This window comes from Leptidea sinapis, chromosome 8, assembly GCF_905404315.1.
Source record: "Leptidea sinapis chromosome 8, ilLepSina1.1, whole genome shotgun sequence".
In the NCBI taxonomy this organism is placed as follows: Eukaryota; Metazoa; Arthropoda; class Insecta; order Lepidoptera; family Pieridae; genus Leptidea; species Leptidea sinapis.
Genome location: NC_066272.1, coordinates 10,730,495 through 10,755,161, shown reverse-complemented (window position 1 = coordinate 10,755,161; position 24,667 = coordinate 10,730,495). Strand labels below are relative to the sequence as shown.

At 35.7% G+C, this 24,667-nt stretch overlaps 2 protein-coding genes across 7 annotated transcripts in view; one reads left to right on the top strand and one right to left on the bottom strand.

Annotated features, from left to right (window-relative positions):
* Positions 1–2,488: 2,488 nt before the first annotated feature.
* LOC126965759 (small integral membrane protein 8) lies at positions 2,489–3,919 on the bottom strand. 5 transcript variants are annotated; one of them, XM_050809521.1, is made up of 3 exons: positions 3,772–3,919; positions 2,995–3,149; positions 2,489–2,830 (listed from the first exon to the last, which is right to left on the bottom strand). In XM_050809521.1, exons 2-3 carry the CDS (start codon positions 3,100–3,102, stop codon positions 2,675–2,677), a joined length of 264 nt encoding a protein of 87 aa, XP_050665478.1. In that variant the 5' UTR covers positions 3,103–3,149; positions 3,772–3,919; the 3' UTR covers positions 2,489–2,674. The 5 variants fall into 5 exon arrangements, with proteins under 5 accessions (XP_050665478.1, XP_050665479.1, XP_050665476.1 ...); XM_050809522.1 differs by having other exon boundaries at positions 3,727–3,853; XM_050809519.1 differs by having other exon boundaries at positions 3,643–3,803.
* Positions 3,920–8,030: 4,111 nt separating this feature from the next.
* LOC126965684 (host cell factor-like) overlaps positions 8,031–24,667 on the top strand; it is a 28,085-nt gene continuing 11,448 nt past the window's right edge. For both annotated transcript variants that reach the window (XR_007729578.1, XM_050809411.1), the window contains exons 1-8: positions 8,031–8,338; positions 8,541–8,642; positions 8,719–8,825; positions 13,319–13,487; positions 15,359–15,467; positions 15,929–16,059; positions 17,533–17,726; positions 19,929–20,006. Coding sequence is in view for 1 of the 2 variants with exons in the window: in XM_050809411.1 (XP_050665368.1) it covers positions 8,188–8,338; positions 8,541–8,642; positions 8,719–8,825; positions 13,319–13,487; positions 15,359–15,467; positions 15,929–16,059; positions 17,533–17,726; positions 19,929–20,006 (1,041 nt within the window). In the remaining variant the exon portion in view is untranslated. The remainder of the gene's footprint in view (positions 8,339–8,540; positions 8,643–8,718; positions 8,826–13,318; positions 13,488–15,358; positions 15,468–15,928; positions 16,060–17,532; positions 17,727–19,928; positions 20,007–24,667) is intronic.

Genomic DNA, 24,667 nt, shown 5'->3' with positions numbered 1-24,667 from the left:
TTTGAAAACACCTGCCTTAAAGCCTCAGCTAGTATCGGAATACTGGGTGTCGAAATCTCGAGCGATTGCCAATTCCGTGGCCATCTGGAGGGCAAAGCCAAATTGGCTTCGAAGAAGCTGGGCGTCATTAATAGAGCACGGCAACACTTCAAGCCGGCCCACATTCTAGCGCTCTACAAAGCGCAGGTCCGGCCACACATGGAGTATTGCTGTCATCTCTGGTCTGCCGCAGCCCAGTATCAGCTCGACCCATTTGACCGCGTACAACGTAAAGCAGCTCGAATTGTCGGGGACTCAGTGCTCTGTGAACGGCTGGATGACTTCTACCGCATTTATCACGGGGAGTGTTCCGAAGAGCTGTTTAATCTGATTCCTGCCGCCGAATGCCACCACAGAGTACATTATATAATATTGAATGCCACCTTCGCACGACACGCCACAAGTTAGGATATCATCCCCACCATCTGGATGTGTGGCGGTCCTCCACAGTGCGGTTTTCAAGGAGCTTTCTTCCACGTACTACAAAGCTGTGGAATGAGTTTCCTTTTGCGGTGTTTCCGGGACGATACGACATGGGTACCTTCAAAAAAAGCGCGTACTCCTTCCTTAAAGGCCGGAAACGCTCCTGTGTTTCCTCTGGTATTGCAAGAGATTTTGGGCGGCGGTGATAGGTTGACCCGTACGCACGTTTGTCCTTCTATTCCATAAAAAAAATAACGATCAATAGAACTTGCACGCGTTATTAGCTGTTCTTCAAAAAACCCTATAATGAATATATGTTAAGTGTCCATTTTTAATTATATACGATAGGATGTAATCTTATTTTTTTTTAAATAATATTAGATCCGATCTTTTATAAAAACCTATACCTTAAGAAATAATACCAAATAAAATGTTATAGTACAAGTACAGAAGGTTCACTCCGCAAAATCAATTAAATAAATAAAGACTTAATTATTAACATTATATAATCAATCGTGTTTAGATATATGCCCTTATAGCCTTGGAATATTGACACATATTCAAAGTTTATAGCTGTATAATGTAATATATATTATTTACATGTAGGTATTTAGACTGTGTTAAAAAAACCATGTACGATATCGACACAGAAGTTGAATGCGGAGACAACACTAAAAAAAATTAAAACCAGATGTGCAATTTTGCGCTAGCGTCAATTGCGTGATTTTTGCTGTTATAGTGATAGCACGTCATGTTAGGTGTTAGTTATTGTGCATCATGTACTCGAATGTACAGTATTTTAACATGCTCATGTGTCTAGGGCACAATAATTGGAACTTAGGCGCAGCTCGTAGGGAATACGAACAAAGTCATGCACCTCCGCTCGGTTTGGAGTTGCCGTCTTGAAATGCTTTCACTTTGACAGTACACTTCTTGATACCAATGGCAATATAAGATATTGTACAGGATTTTTTTAACATCCTGTATATTACAGATACTATAACTAAATGCTTATGTAATAAAAATATACTCTATTTGTGAAATAAAACAGCAACTTATGAATTCTAATTCCCGATTCTTATAAATTTATAGAAAATTGAAAAAAAAAGGTCAAAACTGGGTAAGGGAAACATGTGCAATTTCGCACATCCGAATTTCGCCTGTGTGTATAAATTTGTGCGTGCATGCACATCCGAATTCTTCCGACTTAAAATCCAAGATGGCCGCCATGCAAACTTATGATTTTACAAGCAACGTCTTACACTCGCGATTTGTATGACACTGTGTAAATGTGCGTGCATTGCTCAAAATAGAGTACTAACTCTAAACTCAATTTTTTCGACGTATTCACAGCTGCCATAGGCTATCGAGACCTTTAAATGATCTAAGATTGATAGGTACCATTTCCAAGGATCTCAGTGGAACAGAGAACTAATTTGGGAATTTTTTAAATTCAAGATGGCTGCCGCGTAAAAATATCCTTACCACTGTGGATACTCTAAGTGCACTACTACCACATAGTAGGGATGGACACTTACTTATTATCTATAATCCAAAGATAAGAGTATTCAATTAATAATATACTGCTATAACCTGTTGTTTGCAAGGGTGGGTGAAATCGAATTTATAATTATAACCTAAATTGACAATTTACTATTTAACCAGCTACACCCGGCATGTTTTGCAATAAGATGTTAAGTATAAAGAAAAAAAAACATTTATATATAGATTTATATAAATAGATAGGAACCGTTGAGGGAGGCCCCAGATCATTCTATTAAAGTTTCATCACAAACTGATCAATAGTTTTGGGACTGCATAGGCGACAAACATTCATTACTCTATGTGAAGCCAAATTTGCTCCTTATTCACCACCTCCATGATGGTGGCTTGAAGTAATGTCTCACTTTACTAAGCACACCATGTCATTATATAATATCTTAAATATCATAATACTCATATGGATGGTTAATGCTCTAGAAGGGATCTGAAGGTTTTGCTCCACATAATTGAACTTTACACATAATTGTGACTGACTAATCTGATCTTCAATATTTATTAAAATATAAGTATATCACAACAGAACCCAGTTTTACTAATCTACAATTTAATGTACACTCAGAATCTTCTCACATAAAGAACATTATTCATAATGTTTATATAAATACAAAATAAGTTACATATTACAAAAATTTATCACTCAGTTAGATTTCTAGTCCCATTTAGATTTCTTCTTTTCAAATATCTCCTTGCCATCTTTATCAATTGCTGTATAATAGCCCATAGACTCATACTTTTGTCGCATATAAGCCATATAACCAACAGCTATTCCAAAACATGTTAAACCAATAGTCATTATTACTATATTCTGAAAAAAATCTTTATTTCAGTCATTTAGAATCAAAAACTTCAAATAAATTTACAATCAAATCATATCCATTGCTTGATAAAAGTTGACAAAATAGCCATATTGTTGACTATGCAACTTTTCTATAGTATAATCTTCTGTATAGAACATTACTAAAAACTCACTGGCTTAGCATATAGTTCAAAGTTTACAACTCTGAATGCTGTACTTGTTCTCATTGATCTAATTCCATCACCAGGTTTGTCATTACTAACATTTGACTTCTCAGACATTTTTTAAACAGAGACTATTATTTTATAACTCAAGACTACTGAAGATCCTGAAATAAATATTTACATAATTAGCAAGTTACTATTAAGCAAGTCCTTCAGGTATTGCAGCAGAATAGGGGCAACAGAGATTACTTTACATAAGACAACTCATACACTTGCTTGTCCAAGAGTTAGCTCTATAGTAGTCATATTATTGAAGGTATTGTATTATTCCAAATTTTAAACTTATTCAATTACAATGGGATACAATAGATATAGGATTTTTAACTGTGTTGATCACTTTGTCTACTACTCTGTCCAGTTGTCCACACTATGTGATCTATAACAGGCAAGTATTTAAATTTCAACATGTAATTTTAACTTGAGAATCTCTTTATGCTAGGTTCTTTTATAAAAGGCCCGATATATACATCACAAACAGAGCCACAAAAGGACATTTCACAAAAACACATTTATAAATGGGAAGCGGTTTGATATAAAATGTATGTGTGTTGTGTTTTGTTTAGGGCTGCGGTGATCAACTGATCACATATTATGTACATCAAATCAGGTGAGCCGTAGGCCTTATGCTAGCTTGTCCTCCTCTTCCATTAAAAAAAAAAGAAAATCGAGAGACCACTACACCATTATTTATCAGTTTTCTGCCGTAAAATTATCAATTCTACATACATAATAAAGATCTTCAATCTTCATAAAATAACAATAATTTAAGTTAAGATAAACAAAGAGAATTTAAAGTTTAAACACATTGTTCCGAAAAAGAGGACTGTACACTAGTTTGTCACTCTATCGTATTCAGAAACGTGCTGTGGCCTGTGATAGATTGACAAAATATGATGGTTTAGAGACTGAGCGTTTGGCGATTAAATAAAACAACTGCTTGACTGTGAGGAATATGTGGAAGATATGATTTATTAAAAAAAAATTAAATACTAAATTTCTATATTTGGTATTAAAATATATATACAAAATTACTTAAATCTACTTATTAAAGCAATTTACAATTAAGCCTTATATATGTAGGTATCAGAAAACTTATTTCTACAACCCTATCTACGTATTAAGGGATAAAACTTTATTATGCTTAAAACTAATACATGAGGTTTGTGGGGGGTAAATCCAGAAACTGGGAAAACCTGGCTATTTGCTATTGATATAACGTAATATTAATCGTAACCTATCACTTAAAACTAACTTAAAAACTAAGGTAAATAAATACATAGATATGTATACATACATATATAATATATAAATATAAGAGGGGTGTGGGGTGGGTGGGGATCTTGGGAAAGGAAAGGAGGGAGAGGAAATAGGAGGCCAGTTTTCGCCGTTATTTAATTATTATAACTAAACCAATTTACAATATATTGGTTTTACATTTATTCAGACCTAGCTAGAACTCTGTGTGCGTGAGTGTGTGTGTGTGTGTACGCTAGTGTTCTGTGAGCTCTAACCAGTTGTGATGTGGTAATGTATGTTTGTAACGTTTTATGCTGAGGCAGTACTCTGTGAGTGACTTACGACTACAAGTCGAGCGGAGGGCGGGGTTTATTCCGTCCTTCAGTCGGCGTAGCCCTCTGTAGAAGGTATGAGATATCTCTTGTATGTGTTGTTCTAGTGTTGGGATGTTTTTCTTTACATGAAGTCGTTTAAGATTTGTACGCGGGTGGGTCCTGTAGATGGTTTTAAGGGATCTATTTTGCACAGTTCGTAGTTTACGATAATTGTTTTGATTTGTGTTAATCCATACCGGACTTGCGTATGTCATGACCGGGCGTATGTAGGACTGGTATAGTAGACGCTTTTTACTAGTTGAGAGAGTGGAATTCCTATAGAAAATGGGTCTCAACAGGCTCAAGGCAGTAAGTGCCTTAGAGCGGGCGTAATTAATATGAGGCGTGAAGGAAAGTTTCCGGTCGAGGATTAGTCCTAGGTATTTAGCCTGTGACTGCCATTCGACCGGGTGGTTATTAATATGTGGCTTTAAAGAGATATTGAGTTTACGGGAAGTTTTGTATGAGAAAAGAACCGCCTCGGTCTTTGTGTCATTGATTTTAAGCTTCCACTTAGAGAAGTAGTTGCTTACACAATGTAGGGCTGTATTAAGGTGGGAGACTATAGATTTGATGTTCTTACTGCTGCACAGATAAGCTGTGTCATCAGCGTACAGGGCGAGGACCGTGTTCGGAGGTTTTGGGATGTCTCTCATATAGAGTAAAAATGCCCTCGGAGAGATGATGGAGCCCTGTGGAACACCTGCTACTACTGGATGTGGGGGGGATAAACTATTTTTGACTCTAACTCTAAGAAATCTATTCGTAAGGAATGATTTTATTATTCTACAATATTCAAAGGGGACTTGTGCTTCGAATAATTTGTGAACTAAGGCATCATGCCAGACGGTATCGAAGGCTTTCTCAAGGTCGAGTAGAACCATACCAGTCTGGTGTCTCAAGTTAAACTGGTGTGTTATATGTTCGACTACGCGCGCCAGTTGGTGAGTAGTCGCGTGTGACCTTCGGAAACCGAATTGTTCCTCAGGTAGGTTTGATTCTATAAGTGAGTTTATTCTATTATTAATTAAAATTTCTAATATTTTACTTTGTGTGCAAAGCCGGCGGCTCCGGGGCTGTCCACATCCATCTCGGCGATCACCTTCGCCGAGGGTTGCTCACCGGGGCTAGGGCAGCCCCTCTTCATATCCTGCGACACAGAAGTACAACACACTAATTAACTTTCAACTGCTTCGAACCGTTAAAAAGCGCGTCAAAGGGGCGCGTATAATTAATAATACAAGGAATTGCGATAGTAAGTTCCCCAAAAAACCAGCGCGCAAACACGTCTCGTCCGTTCAAGCGCAGGTAGCGGAATCCCGATATGATTTATTAAAAAGTTACACGATATATATACAAAATCCTTAAAACTAGTTACCCAATTACAATCGTTACTTAAAAAATATTTATAAGTTCGGAAAATACACACCAATACTAGAGCTTACATTTTAACCAATAGTAAAACGTTTCATTCAATAAGATTTGAGAATAATATTATGTGTTCTATCACGCTCTAAAACTAATGCTATCGCAGTTTGTGTAAACTCACGTCAAACCTCGATCATTCGATGTCAATGAGCATTCCGCACCTACGGCTGTTGCTCATTGATTAAAATTACATGAATAGCGATCGACCCCCGAGTCCCGACGTTTCATTCGAGGACGCTCGGCCTTGCTGTGCGGTTGTGTAACGCGGAGCATATGACTGATCACGTGAGTATATCTGCGATCGTCGAGAGAAAGTACGATGCTTGAAACTTCACTGAGATGACTAAACTGGTGATCTGTATGATTCTATGAGTTGATGTACAGCATTATGAAATGGTTCTTATCAGAGCTAATATTACGTTATACAAAATAAAATGTTCTTATCAGAGCTAATACTACGTTATATAAAATAAAATGTTCTTTTCAGAACGAATCTTTCGGCATACGCTTATCAGTTATTATGCACGATTACTATTTCTACGATCTATAATGCTACGTTACAAGTTAGATATTAGATATTTGTGTTAATTGATATTATTGGTTCTAGGTACAGCTACAATGGCTATAAACGGAGATATTTATATAACCTAAGAAATATATAGTTAAAAACGGAGATAGCCGAAATCCAATACGTTTTAAGCAACTGTTCGCTTTCAAACTTAGCCGGATTATACTTCGTTGTCTGTAATTACTATTTCAAACTTATGTCAAATCTCACTGCACGTTTCATACTAAACTAAATTTCAATTTTTATTTAGTCAGTCCCGCCTCTTATAACGTAGTATTTACATCCTCTTTGCGGGACGGCTCACGGTTGGAATCGAATAATCGAATGTCCAAATGACAGTTCTAGAAAGTAGGTACGGTCAGCAAGAAAAATCTCAACAAAAGCGGTATCAAGTAGGTCAGTAAAAATAGAACCTTGCACTAAATTATCCATCAAATTTTTTTGTAAGACTGTATCACTGCGCATAAAATCCCAAAATGCTGTCAGATCTGGCGCACCCCAGTATCAGCTCGATACATCTGACCGCGTGTAACGCAGAGCAGCTTGAATTGTCAAGGACCAAGTGCTCTATGATCAGCTGGATCACTTGCTATTGCGTAGAGACGTCGCTAAATTGTGTGCGAAGGTGGAATTCGGTGGCAGGAATCAGACGAAAAAGCTCCTCGAAACACTCCCCGTGATAAATGCAATAGAAGACACACAATGAAGCGTCAAGCGACGTCTCTACGCATCGCCAGGTGATCGAGCCGTACACAGAGCACTGGGTCCCCGACAATTCAAGCATTCATTAAAAAGTAAGTGACTTAAGTTACTTTACTTGTTATTTAGTTAATACGAATAGAATGATTCAGGTGTATATACAAGTTTTTTATAATTAATTAAAGATATAAAACATAAATACGGAGAGAACTGGAACATTTTCTCTTAGACATTCATGTATCTTGATATTAGTCAAAAAGTAAATAGAGCATAAGGTAGTTTTCCAATTACAGAGCATAATGCGACTCAGTACCGCACAATGCCGAATTGTGTTGATGCTTAATTGGAACATGAATTAGTTTTAAAATGCACCAGCAGAGTGCGTGTGTACTAAGTTCAGTGTTGAAAAAAATATTCATAGAGTTAGCAATCTAATAAGAAAATAAGATGTTGTCTTCTTCAATTTGATAAATATGTTCATTTCCACGAAAACATATTTCATGATGATTTTCTGCTTCATTAAATGATTCCAGCAAGCCTAACTATCAGATAGAATAATTTGACAGTTCTCCGCTTTTCCCTGTGGGCTTTACTCAATCGAGCCTGATATGAATAATTAAGAATCGCGGCAAGATTCTGTGCCATAAAATAAAAAAATATAAAAATATGACGCCAAGTTGGCCAAGGTTTTGTACCTACTTTGTAGATTTTCGAACTGTCAAATAAAAGTTTATATCGCTTCTAAAATATTTTTGAAGATGATTTTTGAGTAAAACTGTTGACGAAAATCAATTTTTATTGATGTTGAGTGAGACATAACATTTGATTTATTTTAAAATGGATTCAGAGCATGTGCTTCAGGGTGATGTTTCCGATGGCGCGGAAATGTCTCCTTTAGATGAAAATCAACCTGAAATATTGGAAGAAATTGATGAAAATAATATTAAACCTGATGAGGCTGAGGTTGCACAAACACCTGATGATGCAAGTTAGTTTAGCTGGCTTCTCGTAGCTTTTTAATTTACAATGTTAAGTTTACATGTTTAAATGCCGCTTTCGGCTTTAGATGTTTACTTTTTATAATAATCACTATGTATGAACAGAATTTCTAAATAGGTTATGAATAATGATATATTTTGAATACATTAATCCCTATCGTTTAATTTATCTGCTCTTATTTATTTCATAAGTTGCAAATGGAAGTGCACCTACAAGTAGTAGTGAGTTACTTTCCCTGGATCAGGAGCTTGAAGATATTAAGAAAGAGGAAAATCTTTCCGAAGACGCCCAAGGTGATATTCATAGTAATATATTTTTTTTTTTTAATTTGATCAATATTTAAATGGGCTCAAATTATAAATTTTTTAGATAATGCTGAGGCAGAAGATGAAATGGACATAGATGAGACAACTCCTGGAGCTGTTGGAGATGATTCAATTGGAGCCTACATTGGTGATAATTGCTTGTCTACCCCAGTAAGTTAATTTTATTCTACCCAGATAACATAACATAGTAACATTTAAAGTTAAGTATCTAGGAATATATCTAGACTGGTTAGGTGATCTGGAAATATCATATAAATTAAAAAGTGAACTTTAAATTCCGATATATGCAATGGCTTATGCGACGAAACTCAGTGTTGTCTGTTGATAGCAAATTATTGTTGTTGCTCAAAATGGCATACTGCGGGCAATAGTCAACCCACCATGGCTTACAAAATCATCAGAGAGAATGTAATGTTATTACATGTTGAATTACAAACTAACAATTGCAATTTTTTCATGATTGACTTTACAATATTTAAAAGCTATATGTGAGGTATGTGGTGTGAGTGTGACTAAATAGATCTGTATGTACACAACATATTTATATGTTGAATAATTAATTTTTATACTTATCCACCACGCCAAAGGCTTATTTAATTTTATACTTTAGTAGTGAAATATTATTTTGTGTGTGAAATTTGAACTAGCATCCTATCACACACAACACTGACGCTTGAAGACCTTAGTTCACAACACATAGTATTTTGCAATATATTATGTGACACTACATATAATATATGTCTTTATGCCTGTTATGCCTTTTTATTAGCAGACGATATGATACGACATGGGTACCTTCAAGAAAAGTGTGTACACCTTCCTTAAAGGCCGGCAAGACTCTGTGATTCCTCTGGTGTTGCAAGAGAGTGTGGTCGGCGGGGATCACTTAACACCAGCTGACCCGTATGCTCGTTTGTCCTCCTATTCCATAAAAAATAAATAAATAAAAAGACATATAAGTGGGGTGTCTTGGATCAGAGGCAACAGTCCTTTGAGCTACCAACACTCTGAGTAACTTACTATATGACAGGCTTTATATGTTATGAAGATATTATCCAACTGTCAACAGTGGAACTTGTGCTTAGAGTTTTTTTAATTATTTTTTAGTGTCTAACTTGAACTAAATTGCAGACTTTGTGATCTATTTGTAGTATAAAGTGTTGTGATTCTTGGGAAATGTTATATTGTTAAAGTGTATAGTATTTAAAGTGAAAAACTTTGATTAAACTAGCAAACACATAGTGAAACAAAAAAATTTTCATATACCCTCATATTTTTCTCGAAAAATCATAAAAAAATGGCATCTTGTTATAAATGCAATGTTCAAATTAAAAAATATGATGAGAAAAACCCTAAAATCCAGTGTAAAGGTTGCACTCGCGAAATATGCGGCAAATGCAGTGAGTTGTCTGCGACAGAGCTGCGGGTGTTTTGTTTACAAAACCCCAAACTTTCGTATTTGTGTGCGGATTGCCAAGAGGGCCTAAAACAAGTGCCTGCTCTGCGTAAACTTGTATCGGAGTTAAAGGAGCAAGTGATGGAATTAAAAGAAAATCAGTCGTCTTCTTTAAATATTGATGCAATCATTCAGGAAATGGTTGAGCGTGAGAACCGAAGCTGCAATGTGATAATGTTTGGTATCGAGGAAGCGAGCTCAGGTGGTAAAGAGGAAGCTAAAAATCATGACAAATCTGGAGTTTTGGAAGCACTCGCTCAAGTCCCGCTCCAATCCTCGGAGCTCATAACAACCATTCGTCTTGGGAAGCCCACTGCTAACAAACCCAGGCCAATCAAAGTCATACTCCGCAACAAACACAATGCTGTTAAAATCTTGAAGAATAAAAATAAACTGCCTTCATCAACCTCTGTTAAATCAGACATGACACCCTATCAAAGGGATCAGTTAAAAAAACTGAGATTAGAGCTTGCAGAAAGAACTAATAATGGGGAAAAAGATCTCACAATTAAGTACATAAACAAACAACCCAAAATTATAAAAAGTACAAAAAACTACCCACAGTAAACTCTCCAATAACAAACCTCAAAATTTTATATACAAACCTGGCATCATTAACGGCTAAATTTGATCTTTTTTCATTGGAAATCAAAACTTTGAATCCAACAATTATACTAGTAACCGAAACACACCTGCACACTGGAATAAGTGACAGCTTAATAAATCTACCTAACTACACACTCTTTCGTCTAGATAGGAAAAATAAAAAAGGTGGTGGAGTAGCAATTTATACTCTCCATACACTAAATAATCAACCCTTGATTGCTAAGCCCAATATAATGTTGCATGAGGATTCAGTGGAAGCATTATGGCTTGATATTCAGTACCAAAATTTTAACCTCTTACTAGCTTGTGTATACAGATCCACTCACTACAACATGGAAAAATCTGATGAATGTCTTTTCAACAATAATAAAAAAGCTGCAAATTCAAACTCAAACCTGTTGATAATTGGTGATTTTAACTTGCCAGACATAAAGTGGCCTATTGAAAAAACCTCAGGCTATAATAAATTACACGAAAATTTTATTGATCTTATTAACAGGACGATTACTTGACATTTCATTCCCAACCCTCACGCGAAATTTTCGATCATTTAGGAAGTCACTAATCCAGACTAGCAGTTTACCACGTATGCCAAGGTGTTCTAATTTATGAAGTAGCCGACTAATTGGAACTCTGTCAAACGCTTTCTCGTAATCCAGATAGATAATATCAGTTGGTTGATGTTTGTCCCAATTTAATATCCACTGTCTAAGACAGCTGAGAAGGTTCGTGACAGTTGATCGCTTCTGTGTAAAACCATGTTGTTCTCGAATAATTATATTTTCTCTTGTTATGAATTCTCTTAAGCTGTCAACTATGATTTTCTCCATAGCTTTACACAATATGCACGTCAAGCTGATTGGTCTGTAGTTTTCAGCATTTAACTTATTTCCTTTTTTGAAAATAGGTGTAACCACTGCTTGATATATAATGATAGAAATTGATAATAATCTTTCACAAATGGTAAATCAAAATACCAGGAAATGGAACAAGCAAGAATCTCTTCTGGATCTTATTATTTGCAATGATGAGTCCCTCATTAGTGAAATCAATTATCACCCTCCAATAGGAAAAAGTGATCATGTGATTCTGTTGGCTGAGATACAACTGGTGGGTCAAGTTATAAAAGAATTCACGTCCAATAAACGAGCTTTCAAATATGGTGATTATGATGCAATTAATAAATACTTGCTCACATCTGATATTCCAGAAAATGACTCTATAGATAATACATGGAGGATGTTCAAAGAAAATATCTCTATTACTATTGATAAGTTTATACCAAAAATAAAAAATCGTAAAGGTTACAGTAAAACCAAACCATGGATTACTAAGGAGATATGTATATTAACGGACAGGAAATTCCAATTAGTCGGCTACTTCATAAATTAGAACACCTTGGCATACGTGGTAAACTGCTAGTCTGGATTAGTGACTTCCTAAATGATCGAAAATTTCGCGTGAGGGTTGGGAATGAAATGTCAAGTAATCGTCCTGTTCGCAGCGGTGTACCACAAGGCTCTGTACTGGGACCAATATTATTCACATTATTCTTAACTGACTTGCAAAATGTTATAAGTCTCCCATTTTCATTATTCGCGGATGACACCAAGTTCTTTGGGAACCCTATACATCAACAGGGTGATATACAACAAAATTTAAAAGCTATTGAACACTGGACAAAGGAATGGTTACTTTCACTGAATGTCAACAAAACCACTGTTCTACATATTGGAAAAAATAATCCCCGAGTATCATATTGGTTAGACAATAAGCAACTAAAAGCGGTTGATACACAAAAAGACTTAGGAGTGATCTTAAGCAATGATCTCAAATGGGAAGCACACATTGTGGCTACTGTGAAGAAAGCCAACTCAATCCTGTACCTAATCAGAAAAGCATTCTTCAACATCACCAAGAAAACATTTCTAAAAATCTATAAAACTTATATCAGACCATTACTGGAGTATTCATTTCAGGTCTGGAATCCATATTTTGTTAAGGATATAGAATTGTTGGAAAGGGTACAGAGGCGAGCCACTAAGTTGCCTAGGGAACTGAAAAATCTTACGTATGAACAAAGACTTACACAGCTTGGACTCAGCACCCTCAAAAGCAGACGAGAAAGAGGCGATCTAATTGAAACATACAAAATACTAAATAATTATTATAATGTCCCAAATTTTGAGAGCATGTTTCCAAGGAAGAGCAATCCTAGACTAAGGGGACATGATATGAAGCTAGAATATCAATTAGCATCATCAAATCCATTGAAACACTTTCTGACCAACAGAGTCGTTCATATATGGAATAGATTGCCCAAGGATGTGGTTAAATCAAAATCTGTTAATCAGTTTAAGAATAGACTGGACAAACATTTGGATAGGAATGGCAAATGATATAGACGCATCAGCGAAAGCTGCTTAGTCTATTATAAATAATAATAATAATAATGTGAGTGGAATTAGCCAATCAGGGCCATGACATAACATATATTAAGTTCTCATTTGAATCTCTTATCTGTGCGTACATTTTAAAACATAAATTCCAATTTCAAAAATTTTTATTCATGGAATTACAGATTACCACAGAGGAGAATTCCCCTCAAGATGAGGGTCACCTGGATGGCATTGTGAAATCTGATGAGATGGAGGGTGAACCAGAAGAGATGGGACCACAGGAAGAATCTCCAGATCAATCTATAAGTTCTGCCATGCCCATGGAAGGGGATGGAGTTGATATTAAAGATGGTTTGTTCAAGCATCATTTTATTTCTATCAATATCATTAAAGAGGATGGCGAGAATGGACATCATTTAAAAATTAAGGAAGCATTGTACAAGTTCAAGTTTTTATTAATTATAAACATAAGTTTATATGATGTTTATATAAAAATTATTGAGGTAATTATGAGCTAATATATGGGAGTCAAAAGAAAGAAATTATTAGAATTTATGAAAAAATAAGTCATCGCACTAACTGAACATTTTGCGCAATTGATATCTACATATTCTATTCTATTCTTCCTTTGCTTTCTTCTTAATTATTCTCATTTGCTTTTTTCTTAATTTTGTTATGTTCTACTATGTTTCCATGATCCATACTCCACATCTTTCAGTGGGTCCCAAAATACATGTATACTCGCCATCCTCTTTTCCAATGTATGGTTTGAGTTTGTGTTGGTTTGTTTATGGCATATGACCAGATTATAACTTTGTGAGCAAGTAAATACTTTGTACATCCAAGAAATTCCTCCATTAGTCAGACCTTCAGCTTTCCGCGTCCATAAAAGATTTTGATATTTTTCATACATTTTCGAAACAGTGACAATTCTGAAAAAAAAACTAACCGCACATTTCTGTCTGTAAATAATAATAATATGTTAGTTGATAGTTATACAAACTATTTCTTCGTTATATTGTATCTATTATTGTTACTAATCTGCTTAAAATCCTTGTTAAATTTATAGGTCGAACTGTATTTTGTATTTAAATTAATGTCTTGCAATGAGAGTGGTGTATGCACCAGTAACTGGCATTCATTATAAACCTATAAGACCATAATTATTTTTAATGTTTTGTATGTAATGCTGTTGGTGTGTCAATAAATAAATAAGCTCTTATGCTAAAGACTACTGAGGCCAGAAAAAATATAATAGGTTGAATATTTTGTTCATTTGTTTACAAGTCAAGTAAATTCTCACTTTCAATACAATGCAAATTAATATTTAATAACATAAAGTTCGTGTGTTTGGCACACTTTCACGGTGTATACAGGCACTGTGAGGGGTACAGAAATGGACATAGGACACATTTGATCAAGAAAATCAAAATTGTTTCCAAGTCTAAAAAAATTTTATGCAATATCATCGTCTGACTTACCTATTTACTCAAATTATCGACATCATTCTTTCAGCATTCAAATGTATTAAGTATTTGTAGTAATTCAAGTACATTAAACAAATAGGTTAAATATGTATTATCTATCTCAATTCTGGGCTGTTGAATCCCATCCGAATGAGTGTTTTGAAGTGTTGTTTGTTCTGATTTGTGCCACCAAATTCCACCTTTGCAGAACATGCTACGAACTAGTATATCATCACTACCACCTAGATGTGTTCAACATGTGCGCGGTAGGAGACATAGGTCCCTAGCTACCTTCAAAAAACCGCATACACGCTTCTAAAAGGCTGTAAACGCTCTGTGATTCCTTTGGTGTTGCAGGAGAATGTGAGCGATGTTGATCACTTACAATCAGGTGTCCCATACATCAGTTTCTAATCCTCTTTCATAAAAAAAAGAATTAAGGATTATTTTATTTATTACATATCATTTTTGTTGTTAGTTTGTTTCATTGTGACCGTTTTCTGCTTGCGTAGTATTCCCACGGGTCTGGTGTTTATGTAACATTCACTTACCCTATTAATTCACCTGATATTATTATACAAAGTTCAACAGATTACTTTACTTACTTATGTTACTTCCTTTCAGTATGATAAAGACTATATTGATTTTCATATTAATTAGTATTATTCAATGTAAAGCAAGTTAAAGTAAAATATTTAAATTATTTAGTAAGTAAAAATATTTATTTTATAAATTGGCTCCATATTAATATTGCAGAGTCCAGCACAATGGATGATGATATTGGTGGTGCTGAAGGTGTAGCAAGCAGTGATGATGTAAATGACATCAGCAGTGCAGCACATGAATCACTAGCTGTGGCTATCAGGTGAGGAGTTGTTCACCTACAGACTTTATGTCAAGATGCCGAATGCCACTCGGAATATGTTGATATTTTTCATTTTAACATTCGTAACATGGTAGATTTGACTTGAATAATTCAGCAGAAGCACTCTACCCTAAGGGGAGTCTAAGTCCACATTCCAAAAGACATCAGAGAGGAAGTTCTTATCATATCTTATATAAATAAATGTGTTTACAACCAGCAACACTCCTGTGAGTCTTTTGATGTCACAATGTATCCTGGGCTACAGTGATCACTTACCATTGGGTGACCAACATATTTGTCTTTCCCCCCATACCATAGAATGAACATTGTCAAATGAAGGGATTTCTGATTTTTTTATATTTAACTGCAGAGCAGAGGTGCAAGTATCTCCTGTATGAAGGTAAATTGTACCCAATATCGTAATTGTCGCATTAAATTGAGTAAAATATGTTTCTGTCTAGTTTTGGTGATGCTGACACTTCCCAGGATATGGAGGGAGCAGCAGACACAATGCCAACAGAGAGTGATTCTATGCCGCTCCTGACAATGACTGCCAATGGATCTGCCATACTGACATCAAGTCTTATTAAAGGTTGGCTGTAGTTTCTAGTGATTATGAACATTTATCAATATCCTGTGTCTATAAATTATTGAAGAAGTATTAAGGTGGCGAGATGAGGATTCTAACATATTTGAATGAAGAATTTTGACAGAAACATATTCATACGAATGTATGAAATTGCCGTTTTGTACCGAAAAACTTAAAAACTTTTTAGTTTTAGTAACTACCCTCGTTATTATTTATATATGTTTTCTGCCATACTACGGGAACACTATTTATGCCTTTGCGATAGCTCTCTGGGGACTTGAAAGCTGTGTGAAGGTATTTTGTTCAGAATTTGTTAAATTTATCTAATTGTATCTTGTTTTAAAATAGTACGTTTTTATTGAGGTTCGTTACACACAGAAAAAGAGTATGATTCACTTAACTTGACAGTAGACAATCTGAAGTAAGAAGTGCGGGGTGAAGAGGAGTGAACTATATATCATATGGTTTAACAAAATTGATGATATTTGATTGCAATAGTCTAAATTATTACTAAAGCAAATATTAACCTGACAAAATTTGTGTAATGGCGGCAAATTATCGAAGTTTTTACATATAAAACGTGTTCCAAATTGAATCCAATAACATTAAATTTAGAAGTTTTCAAGAAAAAACAATGTTTTTAATTATACACACAAGTTTTTCTAAACAATACTCTTAGATAATTTTAAACGTCTAGATAAGGGGGTCTCCCTTATTCATAATAGTCTGCTAACTTAAAGCATTCTTCTATTGACCTAAATCGGAATGAGAAAAAACACTCCTAAGCGGCTGTTTAAAGTTAGCGGACCATTATGAATAAGAGGGAGAGTCTCTTGCTGTTAGAAAACCGATAGAAACAGGCCAGGAATATTAGTTTAGTGTGCGTGACAAGCTATGTCTTACTCTCGCGATTTGTATGACAACTAATCTCATTTTTAACTGACTTTAAAAAAGGGTGAGGTTCTCAGCTCGTCGGTATGTTTTTTTATGTTTGTTACCTCAAAACTTTAGACTGGGTGGACCGATTTTGATAATTCTTTTTTTATTTGAAAGCTGGTGCTTCCCGCGTGGTCCCATAATTTGGTTCAGATCTGACAATGGCATCCATGAGAAAACCATAAAAGTCTTAAATTTGCTATACATACATATAGGAAAGTGGATGATAAATTTACGAATAACTCAATATCGCCCCAACCGATTTCGATGATTCATTTTTTATTGGAAAGGATATATTTCAAAGATAGTTTAGTTAGGTTCTGGTTACGGAATCCATGACAAAGTAACGGAACACTGTCTGTAATTAGATTGCAAATCACTTACGTTCATTGCTGCATTGAATAATTTAGTATATCTACACATATTTAGACAAATTATTGTTAGTTAGTGTACTTCAAATTCACAAAAAATCACAGTTTTCACAGCTGTCATAGTCTATCTATACGTATTAATGATCTAAGCTTTGTTCAATATCGGCAGTCGAAGAGGATGGTGGCATGGGCGGTGTGTCGTCGTCGGTGGGCGACGAGGACGAGGAGGAGGAGGCGGCTGAGACGGCGGACGAGGCCGAAGGTGCCGTCAGCAGCTCGGCCGACCAGCCGCTGCCGCCCACTGACGCGGCGCACGCGCTCGCGACCCTGGCCAGCGCCGCGCTACATCATCACCAGGAGAAGGTATTGAAGCTATTGCATAGCTTCTATCGCGGGCCTTGAGCGTGGAGACCGAATCCAGAAATTCCGTAACGAAAATAACCTAACACTTACTAGATCTATATAGATATTATTTCGGCACGATCATTACAGTTGCCGTGGAAAAGCGGTTATCACGTATGCTTTTTGTGCAGAAGGTCCCAGGTTCGAGCCTGGGGTACGTCTTGATTTTTTTTTTAATTTCTTTATTTTTTTAATTTTTATTATTATGACATGCATTTTTATTCAATTTCACCTGTCCCGTTGTCTGACTGTAATGAAATCTTGCAAGTTAAATTTTACTCACTTCCCGTTTGCTTTTTTTTTAATTAATTTTATCCATAAAAATACTGCATAAATAAAATAAATATTTATTATTTGCATAAGTTGATATAAAATGCTATGCAATAGCTTTACCGCGGCAGACCCCATGTGCCACACGTCTTTTTTTTTATGGAATAGGAGGACAAACGAGCGTACGGGTCACCTGTTGTTAAGTGATCACCGCCGCCCACGATCCTTGCAACACCAGAGGAATCACAGGAGCGTTGCCGGCCTTTAAGGAAAGTGTACGCGCTTTTTTTGAAGGTACCCATATTGTATCGTCCCGGAAACACCGCACAAGGAAGGAAGGAAGTGAAAGGTACAACAACAATAAACAAATAGGCTGGTAACTCTCGTGTAAGCTCTCTGGTGTTGCGTGATGGAGATCACTTCGTGTCAGGTGAGCCGTCCGCTCCTTTATACTTCTTTTATGTTAACAGATTATATTTCTAGCCACACATTCGAATGAATTTTTCAATGTAACATGTTAACATTCTTAATTTTTTTGTATTCACCATATATTATCTAGGAACTGTAATTACATTACTTGATCCTGCAGTCAAACTGTCCAAACAGTTTTGCTGGACTAGGTTAATTAAAGATTCTTTCTGTAAATGATTAATAATATAAATAAATAAATACTAAGTACTGCTATTTTAAATTATATGAAGCCCAAGGCAGGCTTCAGCTCCGTCCATATTCTATCTCGATAGACTGTTTCGCCTTACGTCAACTAACTTTAAATTTAATTATTTTTAAGCTTCACGTAACTACACATAAGTTATATCTACCGTTTCATTATATCAGTAAATACTTACTGTTACAGCACATTGACAGATTTTGTTTGAAATTATAGTAAATTTTCAACGGTGCATTAGCCTACACGCCACAAGTTTGGATATAATCCCATCTGGTTGTGTGGCGTTGCTCCACAGAGCAGCTTTCAAGGAACTTTCTTTCACATACCACAAAGCTGTGGAGCGGCTTCCTTGTGCTGATATTCCGGGACGATATGACATGCATACCCTCAAAAACAGCGCATATACCTTCCATAAAGGCCGGCAACGCTGCTGAGATTCTTCTGTGTAACGGAAGAGTGTGGGCGGCGGTGATCACTTAACAGCACCGGATACGCACGCTCTTTTGTCCTCTTTTTCCATAAAAAAAATGCATTTTTAATCGTAACAAAGCTAGCAGAGCGAGATCCATCTTAGACATCATAATTCCTGGATTGAAAAAACTTAAGTTATACCTCTTTGTGCCACTGCATTAGGTCCTATGTGTGTATATGTGTATGTCCATAGGCTCCATACGCTCCCTCGGGAACCCTTAATAATATTGAGATGTATGTCCTATCTATCCTATTATTTACTCTTGGCAACTTGTACATGCAAAATACTTTTATTTCAAATAAGATTTAAAATCACTTATTGAATAAGTATAAACATAGCAAATCATTAATGAACCCGCTTTTGAATTATCTATACTAATATTATAAAGCTCCAGTGTTTGTTTGTTTGTTTGTTTGTTTGAACGCGCTAATCTCTGGTACTACCGGTCCGATTTGAATGATTCTTTCAGTGTTGGGTAGTCCATTTATCGAGGAAGGCTATAAGGCTATGTTTTTTTTTCAAAATTAGGGATCCGTAATAAAATTGCTATTTTGTAACATAAGGTGTAAAATCGAAAACCTATTTTTGCGTGCGCTGCAAAAACTATTGACAATAGAACAAAATGATGTACAGGCTATAATATAGGCAATATTTTATTACTTATAAAACTATCGCGTGAATTATACTTTATATGGCAAAACAACGTTTACCGGGTCAGCTAGTTATTAATATAGTTTTTGTTGATCCACAGCCCGAGCCTGAGGAGCAGAAACAGAATGAAGAAGATATTTGGTATACTGTTGGCATAGTCAAGGGAACCACATTTACAGTAAGTATTTTGTAATGATGAATGTACTATGATGCTACCCTCGCACGATGTCAACAATGCAATCATGATGTCTGTCACACCCATAACTAACATTGGAAATAGCTCTAACGATTGTTGGGGGCGGAATTAGCCAGCTCTCTCCCTTGGGTTTTACCATGCTTAAACATCAGTCGTCTCCCACATTACTCTCTCTTTCTTCGCATGAGGTTTCATTTCTTTCATCGTCGTATTGGGGCAACCTTTTGTAATAGCAAACCATTGGAAAAATATTATAATAATGAGAACCCTGTTTTTTTTTTTCAAAGTTGTTTTAAGCTTTTTTAATGATCCTTGAAATTTAAACTTAGGCTCTGTTCAAACTGAGGCGCGGGACGTGGTTTAGAGCAGTTCGCTCGCTCGCTTAGTCTCTCAAACTGACGCGAATTCCCGCGTGTCATTTTTGGTTCTTCAGTGGAGGAACATCATGCATTGTGAGACTAAACTCGCGTCAATTTGAACATGTCCTTTCAAGTTATCTGACACAATCGGCGAGAGCGACTTCCGTTCCGCGTTCCGCGCGATAGTAGCCTCAGTGTGAACAGAGCATTACCCCTAAAGTTACTTAAGCAAACTGTACTGCAATAGCTATGTACACGGCACTTAAATAAAAAAAAAGATTTTATTATTTTACCAATGATGTGATGGTGTGTACCATGTTTTTAGTGTTTATTCCGTATAATATACTTAGTTTACTTTATGCGTAAAATATAAAAGGCATAAAAGGCATTTATTTTCTCAAAATTGATTCCTTTAGAATTCTTTTTGATGTCATTTCTAATAACTACTAGTTACTACTACCGCTTCGGAAACAAATGGCGCTCTGAGGGAGAAGAAGCGGCGCAAGAAACACCCAGCATTCTTTTTTTTGCGCTCTTTTCAATAAAAATATACAATATTGTACAGTCATTTCTATCGCTATAAAATAATCACAATCTAGTCCCAGGCTGTCCGATCATTTAGATATTCAGCAGTGCAGTAATTTTTTTTTATAAAACATTTAAATTTATTTATAGATAATGCCTGAACAGTGGCTGGGACTTTATTATAGAAGTGTATACATTTACCCTATAGTTATTTTGTACTGAGCTCTGAGATGAGTTGAACCAGGTTGTTCATTTAAACTCAAAAGACAAAATTTAAATTAAAAAAAAAGACAAGAGTAAGATCATACTGTTTACTTTAGTAAAGACGGAAGAAAGAAATGTATCGAAGATAAGGGAGTGTTTTGCACAGTGCTGCATTTAAAGCGACAGTTATGGTAGCGGTTCATGGACAGTTTTATGATACACTAGCTGACCCGACAGACGTTGTTCTGTATAAATAAAATAATGTTTTTATATGAATTTGTCAATAATATATCATAACATCAAGAATTACTTCGTAAAATATGCACCCTGCTGTCGTAATGAAACCTTCGCATACACTGCAAACTCGTGCCTACGTAAGAAGGTGCGTTTACATTCATCTTGCTACTGGCCTGAAAATGATTCGTTCACCTACTGGAACAGGTTCTCAATCCCAGCCAAACCTATCTACTCTCTCTGATAATGACTCTAATATCACCCAAAGAAGAACACAAAAAATTCAAAAAAGGAAGCAACCAGATGATCGCAGTTGTGACTGTGCTGTTGACATACCAACCCTGAAAGGACATAACTGGAAGGAAATAACAAATCTCACTAAAATACTTGAGGAATTTATGTGCGGCAGTCGCCAATCTACGGCGAAAATGTGCGACAGTATATCAGACCTTAAGAGTGAAGTAAAAAGTATGAAGGAATCTCAGGAAACAAATATGAGCACAATTAACAATAACGTGACTGATGTTAAAGCGCAAATTATAGAAATGAATACATCAATAACTAATCTATCCAAAGAACAGAACCAATTGAAGTCCAGTCTTCTGAAACTTGAGAAAAGAGTAGATATTGGTGAGAAAAAACTCGAAATTTTGGAAAATGACATTAGCAAACTTAGCGTTTCTTCAATACCATCTACAAGTCACACTGGATCTCAGCCACTGGTAAATGAAGAGTTACTCATGGAATTTCAAGAACGTATTAGAAGACAGAGGAACTTAATTCTCGTTGGAGTGGCTGAGCAAAAATGTAAAAATGCTGAAGAGCGACATACTAGAGATGAATTTGATGTGATGAAAATACTTAAAGCTTTTCAAGACATACCTACCCCTATAAAAATTCACCGCATTGGAAAGTACAGTGAGTCAAAAAATCGTGGAATCAAGATCTCTTTTAGTAACGAAGAAACTGTCAAACGACTACTACGCTCAAAAGATAAACTGCCAATGGGTATTAAAATGTATTCGGATAATTCTCCTAACCAGCAGAAACTGTTGAATAACCTGCGAGACGAGCTAGATCGCCGCACTGGAGAGGGTGAGAATAACCTTACTATTAAATATGTTAAAGGGATACCGAAAATTATCTCCACTGCACCAAAAAACTAGTACAGACACCCTATTCATGCATTAAGAAGACCATTAATTACCAAATTATTTGTAACTATTCTGAAGTGAATAACACTAAATCCTGCCTAAACTTTCTATATCTTAATGCAAGAAGTATTTGTAACAAATTCAATGAACTAGCCTGCATAATAAGATCAATCCCTAAAACTACTCATGTAATACTACTGGCTGAAACGTGGATTAAAACAGAAGAACAAGCCAATAAGTTTCAACTTCCTAACTATACACACTATTATAACCTACGGACAGACAAAACGGGAGGTGGAGTTTCAGCTTACATACATAATGACCTAAAACATACCCTAACTGAAACACGATATGTAGGAGGAAACAACTACCTTTGGGTAAAATTAGAAAAGTATGCACTAAACGTGGGAATTATTTACAATCCAGGTGACACAAACTTTCATGAATTCATGGACATTTTGGAATCACAGCTTCATCAATACAGCAGGTCATTAATCTTCGGAGATTTTAATATTGATCTCTTAGAGAAAAGCAAGAAAAAGCAGAACTATATAAATTTACTAAATGCAGCAGGTTATAAACTTTTGAACAAAGTAAATCAAGAACATTATACCCGTGGAACTTCAACAAAGAAATCAATATTGGACCATGTAGGCACAAATTTACAACGTGATACCTACAACCTTGCCCTGATTGACTCGTCTTTTTCAGACCATAGGCAAATTCACCTTACTTTAAAAAAGTATAACCCACCCCGTAAAAGTCGAGTTAAATATGAAGCTATAAATTATGAGAAGCTTTACCAAGAGATGGTTAATTTTCAAAGTGAAAACATTGAAAATTTTAACAAATTGCAATCTAAACTAAAGTCATTGATTGAAAAAAGTAAAGAAACAAAAATTAAAATATTAAATCAACCTAAAGCAGACTGGATTAACAAAGAAATTCTGAGTGCGATTAATCAGCGAAATGAATGTTGGTCAAAACTTCAGGAAGATCCAAATAATAAATTATTGCAGAATAAGGCTAAAATGGAAAGGGACAAAACAGCTAGACTAATAAAGAAAACAAAAGATGCCTACTACTTCAATAAATTCATTTACCATATCAAAGACCCAAAAAAAACATGGAATCTTATTGATTGCCTTTCCAACAACAAACTAAAATCAAGTTGTGCTCCCTCAAAACTAGTAATTAATTCAAGGGAAATCTGTGACGTCCATGAAATATGCAATACGTTTAACAATTATTTTGCTACTATAGGGTCAATATTAGCTAACCAAATTCCGGCCCAGTTCCATAATAATCATACCACTGCCCACCCAAACGATACCTCAAATAACTCAAAAAAACTCTCAGATATAAGCCCCTCCACTGTAGATGAAATTACAAGGATAATTGACAATTTGGACCCAAATTCCAGCACTGGTATTGATGGTATCAGTACTAAGGCCCTAAAATGTATAAAAAACCTTATAGCTCCAGTTCTTACCGAATGCATCAACAAAGTTTTCGAGGAAGGACGATTCCCAGACTCACTTAAGGTAGCCAAAGTCAGTCCCATTCACAAATCTGGCTCCAAAACTGATCCCGGCAACTATAGACCAATCTCTGTGCTCCCAGTACTATCTAAAGTAGTAGAAAAAATATTGCACAACCGTCTTGAATCTTATATGGAATCAATACAATACATTACAGAGCGCCAATTCGGTTTCAGACCAAAAAGTAATACTGTAGCTGCGACCGTTGACTTAGTGACAAAAGTGAGACAAAATATTGACAGTAAAAACATTGTGTTGGGCATATTTGTTGATTTAAAGAAGGCGTTTGACACAGTAAGTCATTCAATCCTTGAAACTAAACTTCAGAACATAGGAATAACCGGCAATGCATTTAAAGTTTTCCAATCGTACCTCAGTCATCGACAACAGATTGTAAAAATTGGCGACTACAAAAGTGAACCCCTTCCAGTTAGTTTTGGTGTACCACAGGGATCAATCCTGGGGCCCCTACTCTTCTCAATTTATATAAATGATATCGTTAATTTAGGTTTACATGGTCATATAACCTTGTATGCAGATGACACCTGTCTTTTCTATTTTGGGGCTTCCATCAATGACATTACCCAACATGCGCAAAAGGATCTTAATGTTCTTTCCAATTGGTT

What these genes read in the sequence shown, in the direction of transcription:
- LOC126965759 (XM_050809521.1), bottom strand. Translation starts at nt 3,102, where the DNA reads ATGTCTGAGAAGTCAAATGTTAGTAATGACAAACCTGGTGATGGAATT. An exon ending in TTGAACTATATGCTAAGCCA is followed by an intron (nt 2,831 to 2,994) that starts GTGAGTTTTTAG and finishes GATTTTTTTCAG; the next exon opens with AATATAGTAATAATGACTAT.